The 14,925-nt window shown below is 56.4% G+C and overlaps 4 protein-coding genes and 1 non-coding gene across 5 annotated transcripts; 4 read left to right on the top strand and 1 right to left on the bottom strand.

The window, feature by feature from the left end:
- Positions 1–1,931: 1,931 nt before the first annotated feature.
- Positions 1,932–4,846, top strand: SLS55_008791 (uncharacterized protein; the record flags this gene model as incomplete). The annotated part of the gene is made up of 2 exons (XM_066780196.1): positions 1,932–2,297; positions 2,381–4,846. The coding sequence occupies 2 exons, from the start codon at positions 1,932–1,934 to the stop codon at positions 4,844–4,846; spliced, it is 2,832 nt and encodes a 943-aa protein (XP_066629425.1).
- Positions 4,847–5,680: 834 nt separating this feature from the next.
- Positions 5,681–6,726, top strand: SLS55_008790 (uncharacterized protein; the record flags this gene model as incomplete). Its single annotated transcript, XM_066780195.1, has 2 exons — positions 5,681–5,843; positions 5,891–6,726. The coding sequence occupies 2 exons, from the start codon at positions 5,681–5,683 to the stop codon at positions 6,724–6,726; spliced, it is 999 nt and encodes a 332-aa protein (XP_066629424.1).
- A 1,186-nt stretch (positions 6,727–7,912) lies between these two features.
- On the bottom strand, positions 7,913–9,235 carry SLS55_008789 (uncharacterized protein; the record flags this gene model as incomplete). The annotated part of the gene is made up of 7 exons (XM_066780194.1): positions 7,913–8,556; positions 8,611–8,718; positions 8,766–8,784; positions 8,835–8,857; positions 8,912–8,991; positions 9,045–9,085; positions 9,143–9,235. The coding sequence occupies 7 exons, from the start codon at positions 9,233–9,235 to the stop codon at positions 7,913–7,915; spliced, it is 1,008 nt and encodes a 335-aa protein (XP_066629423.1).
- A 1,883-nt stretch (positions 9,236–11,118) lies between these two features.
- On the top strand, positions 11,119–11,965 carry SLS55_008788 (uncharacterized protein; the record flags this gene model as incomplete). Its single annotated transcript, XM_066780193.1, has 4 exons — positions 11,119–11,236; positions 11,292–11,508; positions 11,555–11,781; positions 11,928–11,965. The coding sequence occupies 4 exons, from the start codon at positions 11,119–11,121 to the stop codon at positions 11,963–11,965; spliced, it is 600 nt and encodes a 199-aa protein (XP_066629422.1).
- Positions 11,966–14,474: 2,509 nt separating this feature from the next.
- SLS55_008787 lies at positions 14,475–14,546 on the top strand. The gene has a single exon. It is a non-coding gene; the product is annotated as a tRNA-Thr (tRNA).
- Positions 14,547–14,925: the final 379 nt, after the last annotated feature.

The raw sequence follows: 14,925 nt of genomic DNA, 5'->3' as shown, positions 1-14,925 counted from the left end.
AAAACGGCCTCCCGCAGTCGCGCCGTTTGCGCCAGGCCGGGGATGCGCAGCAAGTGCGGCTGAGAGGGCAGGTGGTGTTTTTGACGGGTTCCGGGAGAGTGGCGGCGTGCAATCCCGGTCGCACTAAGACTTTTCTTGGGCGGCACAAGCAACGGGACAAGACATGAGGCCAAGAAGCCAGGCACCGAACATGTCCAAATGGATGGATGGATGGATGGATGGATGGATGGATGTCGGCAATGTCCGAGGGCGTGTGCCCGCGGGGTTCTTTGGCTGGGGCGTGGGGTCAAGTGGAGCCCGGTTGCAAGCCTGTCCACTGCCACAAACTTTCACGGGTTATCCTCAGCGGGCTATGCGGCCGCTCCGGGTTGCTGGTTTTGCTCTAGCTGGTGGGCCCGGTCTTGCACACCGCTGAGGGCCTGGTGCACCGTGGCTAGATTTCGAGTCGACGCCACAGCGGGTGACGTACGTAAGAATTGAGCTCACATAGGTAGTCGAATACAAGATCCGGACGTAAATGTGCGCATTTGAAACTCACGTTTACGTCCGGATCTTGTAATCGACTACCCATGTGAGTGTGGTGGTTTAAATATCTCCACATGAGCTCAATTCTTCCGTCGCCTGCCGGGACGCGGCAGATGGGCGCGGAGACGCGGCATTTCCGTTGGATCTTCTGTATCTCAACATCTCCACCACGTTCCGTCGCCTCCACCGGTGGCAAAGCCGCATGCACGAGCTACCTCTCCGCTATTTCTCACCGTCCTAGCATGGCGCCACTAGAATGTGGCTTCCGGGGCGGACGTCCTCTATAGCTCCTTTGCTGGCTCTTATTCCCGCTAGACTCGCGCTTAATCCAGCCTCTTTGCAGCCACGGCATCGTCGAAACCGCCGACGTTGCATGCATCGATGACACAGAGTTGGATCTCATGATCACTACAATTTGTGGGCTAGGATCCCCTTCCGCCGTCCACCAGCCGAGGTAGTGAGATGATGGCCTCTTGCTTTATTATCACCCCTGCGCTCGATTTTTGCTCGCAGCTGCATTGTTGACTGCTGGTAGAAAGTGCAGCTGACCTTTGTCCTGATCAACTACAGGACGCATGCGGTCAGCCCATTGCCGTTATCCCAGTAGTGTGCAAGCATGCACAGTCTTTTCCGGCGCAACCAAACATTCTTCCACGTCCGCATCCGGTAATCCCGCGCATCTGTCCTACCCGGCGAAAATCGGGGGCAACGAAGTCCCTAGCTGCTATTCTCTTCAGTACGTATGCGAGAACAAGCACGATGCTATCGTTGAATGCATAGGTACTTGAAGCTCCGGACCTGAGTCTGTGGCTCGGCGGATGACGCAAGAATTGAGCCTACCTCCATCTGTCATGGACATTGCACCGTATTCACACAGGTACTTGAATCCAATATCCGTCTCGGTGAACTTGAAGGGCTCATGTCTTTTGTCACATACGTGGTGCTAGAAAAAGAGGTTGTGTGTTCCGAGGAAGTCGCCTTCTCCGACAAATAAATGACCTCGCTGTGCAAAAGAATGCGAACACGTGCGGGCGGCTTCCAGGTTGGGAGCACGATGCGGGTAAACGCCGGCAATGACATAAACGGCCAGGAGTCGGGCGTGCCGCGGATGCTGCGGGCTTGTCCAGCGCCCCGGAAACCGCGCCTTCCAGCAGCGGACGTCGCGTCACATCGCAATGCTGCTGCTCTGAAGAGACGTTCTCGTTCTTTCGCTCGTTCGCTCGCAACCGCCGCCAGCGCTCGCATCTCTTCCCTCGGACATGCGCCGCTCCTTTGCCTAGCATCGCCCCGCCTGGTGCTGGCTGTCCGTCCGACCCCGGATGCTCCCACTTCCTGCCCGCTGAGACAACCGTCGGAACACCACGCGACACCCCGGCCCGCTTCGCCCTCGCCGCACCTCCGCCGCTATGGACTACCTACGCGCGATCCCCCAGGCCGCCACCGCTGCACGCCAGCTGGTCATGAATCCGCTGGAACAGCTGGATGGCATCCTGGGCAAAGTGATGAACAGCGGCACCGTCATTGCCGAGGCGACGGCATCGGGCGGTGCTAATGTCACCAACAACATCACATCTGCTGCCGGGAAGTTCATACAGAGCTCTGCCGCTGCGGTCCCCGGCGCCGCCGCATCGGCTGCCGCTGCTGCCACGAGCGGTGAAGCTGCTGAGGGTGCCGATGGCTTGTTCAACCTGGACTACATCTGGAACCTTGGGAAGATCGGCGGCATCTTCAGCTACCTCACCTCGAGGTGGGCTCTTGCTACCTTCACTGTGGTATGCCTATGCACACCCCTCCTCCGAGCCACGATCCAGTCCACTTCAGCTCAGATGGTGAAGGTCTAATGTGTCATGCACAGGCTATTTTGCTGAACCGCACCCAATTCTACGCTTCGTCCCGCATCCCCTTGAACTTCCGCTGGCATGTTCGCCTTGCCGTCTACCTCGCCCCAATCGTGACTTTGATCTACCAGACCCAATGCTTGCTCCAGGCCCTTCGCTGTCAAACCTCGCCCGAATGGTCGCGACTACGCTACAACGATGCAAAACAACCCCTTGCCGTGGACATGGCAGGCGAAGGCGGTTTGCTGTACAAAGTCAGTTCCAATATACTTTATTGGGAGGATGACATGGCATCATGCCGGGCTGTGAACATGGGGCACTCTGAAGGCGAGTTCCTGTCTCTCAACGGATCTCTCACACGTCTCTGGCCTCTTTTCTTAAGCCTCTGCTTGAGCCAATTCGTCGAAACCATGTCATGCGCCCTCCAAGGACGTCAACCCATGCCGGAGACGGGCATGACTTTGTTCGAACACTCTCTGGCATTCTCCGAGGCTGAAGCTATGCTGATGAAGCCTTTCGACCTTGGCAACTCGACCGCCACAGTGACCAGGACCGATGGAACAACCTTGAAATTGACGCGAGGCATGCTCCTTCAGGTCCTCAACGTTGCACCTGAAGTTCTTGTCATGGCTGTCGTGTCAAGCTTAAGTCACTTGAGCAGCAACTTCCTTGCTGTTCTTGGGCTGAGAACCCGCTTCAGGCTTGTCAATACAGGCATCTGGGGTGTCGCCTATATGGTCGTATTCGTATGGACTTTTCTGCGAATGACTGGCATGATTGGGTCGATTCCCCATGACCTTGGAATACTCCGCATCCCGACCGTCTGCCTCGTCGGGTTCATCCCTCATCTCTTAATTATGCTTGGGCTACTCGCGTGTGCAGCAATTTACGGACTGGCTTTAGTAGTCACGGCGTTGAATCTCCCCTCCGGAACCGAGCAGAGCCTGACGCTCAAGGAGAGGTTTAGAACTGCATATGGTAATTTGCAGGCCAACGTCCATTTCTCTGGAAGTACGCCGATTAGCGTCAGTTGGTCCGACGATTTTTACACTGCGCTTCTGAAGATTGGCTTCACGGTTCTCACCGCGGCAAGCGAGGCCGTCTTCCTCAATGAAGGGACTCCCATCCGCGTCAGCGAGATGACCTGGTTGGAGAGCAAGAGAATTGAAGAGTTGGTGGCGCGCAGGGCAATGGTCCAACGCACCATTGATGGAATCCCCGCTGAACTCCGCGAAGATTTCGTTGCCGAGGGGGTTAAAGCGAGGGACGTACCAGAAACCGTGACTGGCCTTCGCTCAGGATACGCTCGTGAACGCAAAACGCGTGGACAGAAAAGCCTGCCCGAGGCCAGGGCTGCCGGGAGGGACAACGGCGTGGGTCTGTTGCAACGGCGTGGACGTTGGATTATGACATACGAATTTGCCAAGGGAATCCACCGGCTGGTTTTGGCCATACAGGCGCGTCTCCTACTTTCAGTCATGAACAAGCTAGGCATAACTCGTCGGCCGCAGTGGCTATTGAAGCTTGCAGGTGTAAGCCAGAGGCCGTCAGGAGTCCAACCGTCGAGGATTAGCCAAATGGCCGCCGGACTGCGGTCTCGAGAGCTGGAGTTCTGGTATCTCTCGCCGGAAGGCAGGCTTACTTTGCCGGCAGACACGAACGTTGATGTTGAAATGGAGACCAGAAGGCGGCTTGAACATAATGGCAGGACTTACTTTGATGAAGAGGAGGTCAATGAGGAGTCACTCAGTTCCAATCTGTACTCGTGGTGGAAGAACGGTGGATGGTGGGGAGACGTTGACTCGAGCGGCGACTACTCACTTCCATCCGACCAGTCTGAAAACGACGATACCACGAGTGTCATTTCATTGTCCACAACTACTGGCGAAGAAGACTGGTCTGATGTCGCCGATGAGGATGGCCGCCGAACGCCGACCCAGAGGGATCCCCACGCAGACAGAGAAGAGACGCCTTCATTTGAGGATGCTTCGATTGATCCATCCCAGCTGGCGCGCCTTCTTGATCCCCAGACGGACGAGGACAGAGCCGAGGCACAGCTGCTCGCCAGCCATCTCCGCAGTAGCCACATCATGACCCGCTCACGATATCGGAAAGCCGTTGAGCAACACCGCGGTCGCATTCTCACGTCTCGCTACCGTCCTGGGCACATATATTCGGCCATGACTCCCGAGGAGGAAGAGCGCGCGCTTGAACACTACATCCTCGAAAGACGCAACACGACCGCCCAGCAGCACAGTAGCTCCTCCGGCGCGGACACTTGGGCCACTGGTGCCGATGGCATGGGCTCCGGTGGCCCTCAGTGCGTCGTCTGCCAGGCCAGCCCGCGCACGATCCTGGTGTGGCCGTGTGGATGTCTCAGTCTTTGCGACGACTGCAGAGTTGGACTTGCGACCAGGAACTTCGACTCTTGCGTCTGCTGTCGCTCAGATGTCGCTGCGTATTCAAAGCTGTTCGTTCCATAATCTCTCTTCTTGTTCCTCTGGCGATTTCTGTTTGCGATGCGTTCAGAATTCGACTGAGGATGGAGCAAGTCGGCAAGGACTTTTGGAGCATGGCTGGGCGTTATTGGGTTTGGAAGGTCCTTCGCTGATGCTTTTATTATTGAGCTGTATGTATGATAGACACGGTCACGCCGAAAGGATGAGTGACTGTAACTGCATTGCTATTGCGTTGCCTGTTTGCCGATTGTTTGCTTCTAATACATGGAACTGCCCTGGCCTAGTGGCTCCGAATTCCGCAATTTCCATTCACGCTAGCACTCCTGCATGCCTCTTGCGCTTGGTCCCATGTGTTTGTTCGTCTGCTGATTTCTTACTGCTCGGCCTTGTGCTCGTATGTGGTGAGGTTCAACCCCGATACCATTTGCTATGGTGCCATGTCAGATTACAGGGCCTCCCTCGCAAACGCGATGACTGGCATGCAAGCGTTGAGCGTTATTGGACTGGATACGTTGAGCAGGATCACAAATCCAAAGGCCTGCCAAGGCGAATGCGGGGTTCAGCTTTCACCGGAACAGCAAGATAACATTGTCACGTCATCGTGCTTTTAGCGAGTACGAAAGTCAACCGCATAAGTGTCAGAAGAGTCCATGCTCCTTCAAGGCTTGCTAGTCGTGATACCCTCCAGGCTCCGTCAGGCTTCTCGACGTCGCCCAGCCATTCCCGAGAGACCCGATCCGCGCTAGACGTCTGCTTCAGCAACACCGCAGGCTTCGAAAGTCTCTTAATCGAAGGGGGAGTGTCCTGACATCGAGCTCCATAGACCCTTTATCAAAACCGCTACCGAGATATCTCAACATGTCCATTTCCGCCTCCGAACTGCTGGCGATACGTGACTTCCTCGTCATAGTGGCCAAAGAAGCAGGAGACATCATCACCTCCGCTAAGCCTTCCTCATCGAACCTCACAACCAAGAAAAACAGTACGCCCCAGTGGAAGAGAAAATCAGAGACGTTCGAAAGTAGGCCAGCAGCTGACGAAAGAACCGCCTCAACTGCCAACATCTAGCCACGGACATCGTTACCGACACCGACAAGGCTGTCGAGAACCTCATCGCCACGCGCCTCATCGCCAAGTACCCCGAGTACGAGTTCGTCGGAGAGGAGTCCTTTGACGCGGCCAGGGAGACCATCACCGCGGCGCCCACCTGGATCGTCGACCCCATCGACGGCACCTCCAACTTCGTCCACGGCCTGCCCGAGGTCTGCGTCTCGCTCGCCCTCGTCGTCGCGCGGCGACCCGCCGTCGGCGTCGTCTACAACCCCTTCCAGCGCGAGCTCTTCGCCGCCGTCGCCGGCGCCGGCGCCTTCCACCAGCACCCCGCGCTCAACGCCGGCGAGCCGCGGCCGCTCCGCGCAGATGTTCCCCCTCCGCCGCCGTTGACCGGCCTCCGGGACGCCTGCGTCGGCATCGACTTCGGCAGCGACCGCTCCGGGCCCAACTTCGCCCTCAACCTCGCCGTCTTCGCCGCCCTCGCGTCCTCCGATTCCGCCGGCGGCGGCCGCTTCGCCCACGCGCTGCGCGCCACCAACTGCGCCTCCGAGTCCGTCTGCCGCGTCGCCGCCGGCCAGCTCGACTGCTGGTGGGAGTGCGGCGCCTACGCGTGGGACGTGGCGGCGGCGTGGTGCGTGCTGAGCGAGGCGGGCGGCGTCATGGTCGACGGGCACCCGGGCGGCGGCGGCGGCGGCGGCGACAGCGGTTGGGACCCGCCCATCGACAATCGGCGCTATCTGGCTGTGAGGCCGGCGAGAGAAGGGCAGGGGGAGCTGGTCGAGGAGTTTTGGGGGGTGGTTGGCGAGGGGAGGTCGACGTATGGGCCGCCGCCGCCGCCGCCGTCATCTTGATAGAGAAAGGAATGGGGGAGGGCGTGCATATGGTATGTAGGTGTGTATGTATGCATGTATGTATGTCATTTGGGACCATTATCCATTTAATTGTTTGAATACTTAAAGATCCTGCCATAAACTACTCGTTAATCTTTACTTGGGATATGACACCAAGTAGAAAACTCCGAATGCACGATTATGAATATTGGTACGTCAGTTTTCGAAGCTTGGACTGGAGTTGGATAAGATCCTAGAGTCAATTACAACGTGTTCCCGGCCGTCGTCGAAGGCGTAGATGAAGGCACCCTCAGGCAACGCTATACGGCTCGTCTAGATAGGCATGAGGCAATACACATCTTTCTTGGGTTAAGAGTGCTGTTATTGCTTGGTGACAATGCGATCGATCCGAGGTGGCGTGAGGTAGGTCGTCACCGTGACTGAGCAGGTTGGCCTTGCCCGCTCACCGTTCGTTCGACGCGAGGTGGCGAGGCACGGAGATGTTTAAGATTTGGAGGGAAAACGCTGGCGAATCGGAGGGCAGACGCTCATGATAGGCAGGTACAGGTGTCGAGCAGGAAGCGGAGTGGCCGACGTGTTGCATGGGTACCTAGCAAGTGCAAGCAATGCACGGCCGGGATCGACATACCCTTTATCGTAACCTGGCGCTCGGATCTATCACGAACCCACCGCGAAGTCCATTGCCCGCAAGCACTGTGTGAAGAAAGTGAGAGGCGTCTCGGATGAGGCGCTTCTGTGATTTCATTGGTTCTCGTTTGCGCCGCACCAGTGACACGGACCCTTCGGAAAATTATTGACAATGGGCTCGGAAAATAGAAACCACGTGGGAGCGAATGGTATGATGCTGAGGCTTTAAATGGTGATACTTGGAGTGGAGTGTCCCGAAGGACATCAGGCCAGCTCGAAGGAAACAAACGTTATAACAAGCAGGAAGCACAGCCAAAGGAAAAACTTTACTTGAATGGTGGCGAATTGATAGAAGTCCTGTTTGGATGGAGCGGCTCGTCAAGTCCGTTCGCTAAGTTGAGGAGAAAGGGTCCTCGTTTTCTCGGTGTAAGAGCAAGAGCGCCGTCACCGTGTTCCTACGCCCGGGCACCACGAAGGGCGGGACTCTAAGCAGGCCGGCGCGCCCAGAAAATGTCGACCGGGAAATAGCTGTGGATCTATGGTAGTGTGAGACCCAAATTCACGGCACGAGGGGACTGGCACGGACCTGAGGACTATAGAGGTCGTCCTTTGCTTCGATAACGAGCTTTTCTACTTCTTCTTCAGTCCAACCGAGACCGTTAGTTAGTATTTTCACCGAAATCCCCATTAGGTTGCCCGCGATGTCCTTCTGAAAGAGTGTGCCCATGGTTTTCTCTTTTCTACCCTTCGCCCACGGCCCAATAGGAAATTTGGCGTGGGTTTCTCCAATAGACTCATAGCCATGTTTTCCCATGAGCTCTCGGAAACTCGAGGTGGCCATGGAGTCGATGCCCAGATTCTTGAGTGCCTCGTGGACACTGTGGCTCCATCTCGTGATGGCAGAATCAGGCCCGGCGCTGCCGTCATCACAGCCGATAGGGATGTGAAATTCCTGGAACTCAACCCATCCGCCCGGATTCAGGCTCTCAAAGGACTGGTGGATCAGCTTGTCCCAATCTTTGATGCCTAGCAGCACAGCGCGCGTGTGGATGTAGTCAAAACGCTGCCCGTACGTCCAGTCGGCATTGGCATCGTCAACAAGGAACTCGCAGTTGGGAGGCACGTTGCCGGGCTGGATGGGGGAGAGATCAGTGCCAACCACATGAAGATGAGGGTGGGCATCAGCAAATTCAATGCACCAGGCTGCAAGGCGTTGTTAGTAGCTCTGGTGCAGAAGCGACAAGGGCGAGTGCATACCGCCGGTGCCACAGCCGACGTCAAGGACATGGCGAACCGAACCAAGGTCCAGCGGGGCAACATGGTGCCTGCCGCCGAGGGCAATGTCCCAGACTCGGTGCTGAAGATCTGACAGGGTAAGCTGGGGCGTATGGGTGTGGGGGTGATCTGCGTACTCAAGCGATCAACCTCTTCCTGCGGCACGAGTCAGCGGGGGTTGCATGAGAGCAGGATGAAGCAGGTACGTCGTCATTCGGCAGTGCATAGCCTGCACTGGAACGTCAGCAGCGAAGACAGCCGGCGCGAAGCAGGTTTTACGGACCACCGTCGTCGATGGCATGATAACGGCGGCCATGCTCGTAGCGGTAGTCGGTGACGCGCGAGGAAAGAGAGGTGCTGGTGCTGTGGACAGCGGGTTCAGCATCAAGTCCGGGGACGAGACGAGAGGTACGCACGAGCCCGGGAGGTCGGCAACGGCAGAGTCACTGTCTTGCGACTGCAGGGGTGATGCATGTCAGCACGCTGCGACGGCCGTCGGTTTGCGATGGCTTACATCGACCGACAGCTGTTCGCCGATGATGCTGGAGGCGGGTGGTGGCGGCGCCGGCGCTGCGGTCGCCTGGTCGCACGCGGGCTGGGCCGACATGATTCTGCAACAATAACGAGCTGTGAGAAGGCGCGGGGTTGCAGGCGGCAGACGGTGGTGAGTGCTGAGTGCTGAGCGCTGAGCGCTGAGCGCTGAGCAGGCACGCAGGCCAGCCGAGGCCCCACTATTGCAGCGTGGATGGGGAAGGAACCACCGGAGCAAAACAAGTCCAGAGCAGTCGAGCATCTCCACCGCTACGCTAGACACGAGGCCGTTGAGCCATCATCGGGCCGCGCGCGGGAAATTGGCGCGCGGCGCCACGGGCACCATGGAGCTTCCCGCCTCTTTCCACTTCCACTCCGCGGCATTGCCACAACCCAGCGCATAATGCCATGCCATACTGCCACCTGTCCCTGCGTTGTCAGAGGGCGTGACGTCGCCGGCAAGATCAATGCCGTGTCAAGCTGCTGACGCGACAGCCGCGCCGCACCGCCTCACCCTCCGCCACCGCTCAGCCTCGCCGTCGTCCGATGCCTGCACAACTGCGCCTATCGGACTCGGCGTGCCCGACGCAGCGAACCGAATCCCGTGCTCGGCTTTCTCGTTGGCGCCCTGCGGACATGCCAGCGCGGATCCTGTCAAACGCCCATCCAATCGGCGCTCGAAACGACTGCCTTCGTTGTTGCACCCTGCCAGCCAGCTTGACCTGCCCTCCGCTGATCCCATTTCTTCACGGCCTCTGCTATACTGTTCTCAACATGCACGCGCCTGTTTCATTTCGACATCACCCGGATGCTTTACCAAATGAGGCGGCAGTGGCCACCACGTGGACCCTGGAGTTGTGGCAGCAAGCGCCAGCCGCCGGGAGCTGCCAGGCTGCTCGAGCCTCATCTGCGAGGCTCTCCTGCCCTACTGGCTGTGGCGCCTGCAAGCCCACTTCTTGCCCCACCAATCAGCAATTAAATCAGCCTTTTCACCCTCTGATTGGAGCCGGGTTACGCCTGTGGTCACCGCTCTAGATGCTTGGCCTTCCCTGCGGAGCGCTGCCGCCGCTTTCGTCGATCTGCCGTCCAATTGAGGACTTGCGACCTCCGGCCGACACGGCGCCCATCGATCCTTGCGCCCTGTTGAGATATGCATCCACCCATGCTCGGTCCTGGTGCAGGGTACCGTCTCGTGCTTGCAGCCACTGCGCTGTGGGGTCAAGCTTTGTCTGCCCACCGCCGTTAGACGTAAGAACCCGTGCCTTTCCATCCGCATTCCTGCTCCTGGCCCTCCCAGCTTTTGCGCCCTTAACACCCGCCATGGGGCTTCCACCACCTCTGTTATCATTTGGTTGAATTGCAAGAGCATCTCAAACATGGAGGGATCTCACGTGCCGCAGGAGGTGCTCGGCCTTGCTATTTTTGTTGATTGCTTGAGCCTTGTCGCCACTGTTCTTGGCCTGCTCTTGTGCTCTATGCTGTGGAACCATGGCGAACGAGTCTCCTGTAAGCCGCAGAACCGTATCATTCCTCAGCACCTGGCGCCAGACTGACCAGAACAGACATTCTATTGCTCAGCGTGTGCACCACTTTCGGGGCAATCGTCGGACTGATCCGTCATGTTGATTACACCCTAAACTGGAGAGACATACAGATACAACGCTTCAAGCATGAACAGCACTACAGCTACAGTCAATCGGACATGTTTAGGAAAGCTGACGTGGGATGGCGTTTGGTGCTGAGCTGGATCTGTACGCCCCTTCGTGCCCCCTCCTGGCCGGTGCTGAGCTAACATCTCTCCATAGCAATATTCACCTACAACGTCGATGCTCTCCTTGTTTTGTTCTGGTCGGTGCCGTCGGACTTCTCCTGTCTTCAACTCACTGACGCCCCCGCAGGTCAATCGCCCTGTTCATCGGCACCTGGGACATCAGAATGAAGACTTCGAGCAAAAAAATCATGTCGATCGTCTTCAAGTCTTCTGCTGTTATCCTCCCCATAGCCATGTGCGTAGTATGTAGCAACGAGACTATCCAGCAAACTCCGGTGGCTTACTTGGTCCTCTTCAACTTTATCAGTAAGTCCCAGGCGCGAAGCCCGTATGATGGATGCAACGCTGACCTTGTTCGTAGTGGCCACCTGCCTGACTAGCGGATCCCTCCTTGTAATTGTTGTGCTTTTGAAATACCTCCAGAGTCGGAATCTTTTCACGCGCTTCTTTCCTAGATCAACGTCAAAGTCACCCTCATTAGGTGGTGGTACCATGTCCAGCGTAGCAACAACACGGACCCAGACCGGTACCGACAAATGGCTTATTGTCAGATTCAGTATCATCATGATTTGTCTTTTGTAAGTTCATCGTACATATGTGTGGGCTTGGCTAATGTCCTCTCAGAGTGTTCGAAACAGCACAGATCGTCTACCAAATCGTCAACTACGAACGCAATCGACACGACTCAAAGGCTACAGCGACATCACCAGATTTCAGCGCTGAGCAAGCAAAGATCGATATATCCCAGGATATTCCGGGCACCCTGCCCAGTATCATCGCTTTTCTGATCTTCGGGACCACCGCCCCCTTCCGACGGAAATACGCGCAGGGAGTCAAGATGATTTTCTGCTGTACATCAACGCAAAGGAAAAAGTCAAGGAAGGACCCGATTCCATGGATGATGTTGCAACCCAGAACAGAGGGTCAGGCATCGTGCACCTCTTTTCCCGAGGATATGGATCTCGAGGGACAAGACAAGCCAGCAACTGGTATTCAGGTCCGCACCGAGATTTCTACGTCATCAGCATCAAGTGAAACGACGAGTGCAAGGAATACCATGGATGAGAATCACAGACCGTCCATGAAGGACAATGCCAAAAGGGTTTCATTCGGAGGTACCACGCTGAGGTCCCAGGAAGAACCCACCAGCCCCCCCTTGGCATACAGCAACCCAAGTAGCAGAAGACCTTCCTCACCGACACGAATGCATTCGCGGACACTCTCGCCTATCCTCAAGACAGTTAGCCAGCCAGGAAGCCCGGATACCCAAATCCTTGGATCGTGGGAATGGTCTTCTCACAACCGCCAAGGTTCACTACCATATGGCCAACAGGACTCCTTGCCCAATAGCCGCCGACCATCAGCATCCCTAGGAAGGCAATCATCCATATCCTCTTGCCATTCACAGCGCTCCTGGACGAGTCCCCCGTTGCCAGGCCGCGCACTTCCTTTACTTGCCGAAGTGGACGCAGCATACAACCGGCCCAGTGGTCCGACGCATACGCGGACACCATCTTCTCAACGGAGCCCACGCTCAAGTAGGGATGACGATTCCCTGTACCAGCAGTCAATATCATCTCCGAGGCTTGTGAACGTGCCGCCAGTTCCACGCATCCCTTCGCCCGCAGACTGGCAAAGAGACTCCACAACAACAATTGGAAGCATCCAGATGATTGCTGACATGGCAAGGGGCCCGGTCTCGCCTCAAGCAACCATGATGTCCACGGTGCAGAGTGCGAATGCGGACGAATTCCGGCGCCCGGAACAAGGGGGAAGCGAGCGCCCCGGCTGGTTTTCGACTTCAACAAGGACCTCATTCGAAACGGCGTCTGCAGATGGTGTGGTCCCCACCACGGCGGCCCGGTCCGGAAACACCGCTACTAATCTCGCTTCGACGCCGGGCTTTGGCATGCCAGGGATGAACGACCAAAGCAACACTATTGCGGCACGACGGCAGGTGCAGCGGCACCGCTCGCACCACAGCCGCAACGGAACCCTGCTCAGCAACAGCGAGATCGAGCATCTGAACCCTGCTGGCTCCCCACCTCGTGGATCCCCGGCTTCATCTGTAGCCACTCCTCCGAGCCATCAGTTGCCAGGAGGATGGATTTGAAGCATCTCAAAATTTACATGTACATACTTTTTTCACTTTTCTCTTTTTAACCAACGGAACCCGCGATGAGACTGGGCAAGAACGACTCAGGAGACGTCGACCGGCGGAGAAGCCCTTGCTTCGACCGATCACAACCTAATGGAGTCAAGAAAAGCAAGCATATGGGATTACAAAACCTTTGGGAAGTCGGATCCGCACCGGTCAAGGATTAACCGGTACTTGCCGGAAGCCATGGAGAATGGCTAGATGAACGATTCACGAATCAAGAAGAGAATGAGAAAGATACCCACCTCTACATTCCCTTGCACATAACGTTGCTTTGATGATCTTGTATAAACGCGTCAAGCATAGGCACAAGACGCCCGATGCTGAAGGCCGATATTTACTTATTCTCGTGTGCCTATAGGCTCGGGTCACCGCGTTGTATGACCGCACGAGCCATTGCCGTTGAGCGGCTCCGGCCGCACATTTTTGCACCCGACGCTCTCGTTCTGCGTAGTCGGTGGTGGTTTCATAAGCGGGCGCTGTACTAATTTCCCGCCCGCGTCCTCTCTTGCCAATGCAACCACCAGAAGAAAACATACTGCAGGACTTGCACTCTAGACCACTCCGAGCGCTAGCCAAGAAGCTGGTGTCACTTCTTGGAAGACCCCGGTCTTGCACTTCCACAACATCCTTTTCACATCTCCCCAGCGGCTCATATCTTCCATGGTTCAGACACACCTTTGCTTTCGCATTTACATATGTCTCCAACCCAAGCCTCGATATCTAAGGTAGGGAGTACATGCATGGCAACAACTAGCCGGAGATACCATAAGTGTTGGTCCTTTATGAACATATAACAAACAAGCCGTTTGAAGCAGGGGCCCAGAGGAAAGCACGAGCTATACAGACCTCACATATAGATAGAACAGTACGTGGGCTTCTGTCTTCGATTTGCTTCTAGTGCCAGCCAAGGAAGTCGTTGCCAGGATGACGCAACCGCAAGGCAGACGGGCTTCGACAGCGTCTTCACCCCACTCGTCCCACAATCATCCCTCCAACCTCCCTCACCTTCTTCTTCCAGGCATCCAACCAGCACCCCCGGACGCATCAATCATGCAGTCCTTCGAGTCCGCGGCTCAGCTACGCGCTCGCTCATCCGGTCGCTACGCGCCCGAGATCCATCCGCGCACGGTTGTTCTTCGGCCGGTCTGGTTCCCGCGTCCGCAAACGCACGTCCCAGCGCAGGGGAAAAAAAGTTGCTCCACCCAAAGCAAAATCAACCACTGCGTATGCAAGGAAAAAGGGGTTCGGGCTTCATTCCACTCGTTCGCCCTCTGTCGACTGCTTATTTCCTGAATGATCTCTTCATAAGGACAGTCAGCCAACTGGTCTTTCAACAAGTGTCTGGTCCACTCCGGATCAACCACCAGGGTTTCGTGACAACAAGCCCCTTTAGCTCAGTGGTAGAGCGCGACACTAGTAATGTCGAGGCCATCGGTTCGACTCCGATAGGGGGCATACCTTTTTGCTCGCGCTCACCCTGGTGGTGAGGTACGCCAATGGGAGTGTTTGTGCTCGGTATCCTTTCGTTTTGCGCGTTCGGATGCTGTGCTGATCGGCGGGCTATGCTGAGATACCCTCCTGGTTCAATGCTAACGCCAAAGACAAATTTACGTATCGTTAGGTCTTTTTCTCGTCCATTGACGTAGTGTAGCTTCAGTGGACCAAGGAAAGGTGATGGTGCCGTTGCAGCGGATTCCCACATTCGAGTCGAAGTTGTATAATTTGTGGGGTCAAGTTTAGCAATCTCAGTAGCTGCTTGCCGCGTGCTTGTTGTTACATTTGTTCTATCATTGAATCACAACCAGCACTGTCAGCAAGCACAAGGTGCAGGAAG

Source organism: Diplodia seriata (assembly GCF_021436955.1).
Source record: "Diplodia seriata strain FDS-637 chromosome Unknown scaffold_9, whole genome shotgun sequence".
NCBI classification, from domain to species: domain Eukaryota; kingdom Fungi; phylum Ascomycota; class Dothideomycetes; order Botryosphaeriales; family Botryosphaeriaceae; genus Diplodia; species Diplodia seriata.
This window is presented reverse-complemented; position numbering and strand designations above follow the sequence as displayed.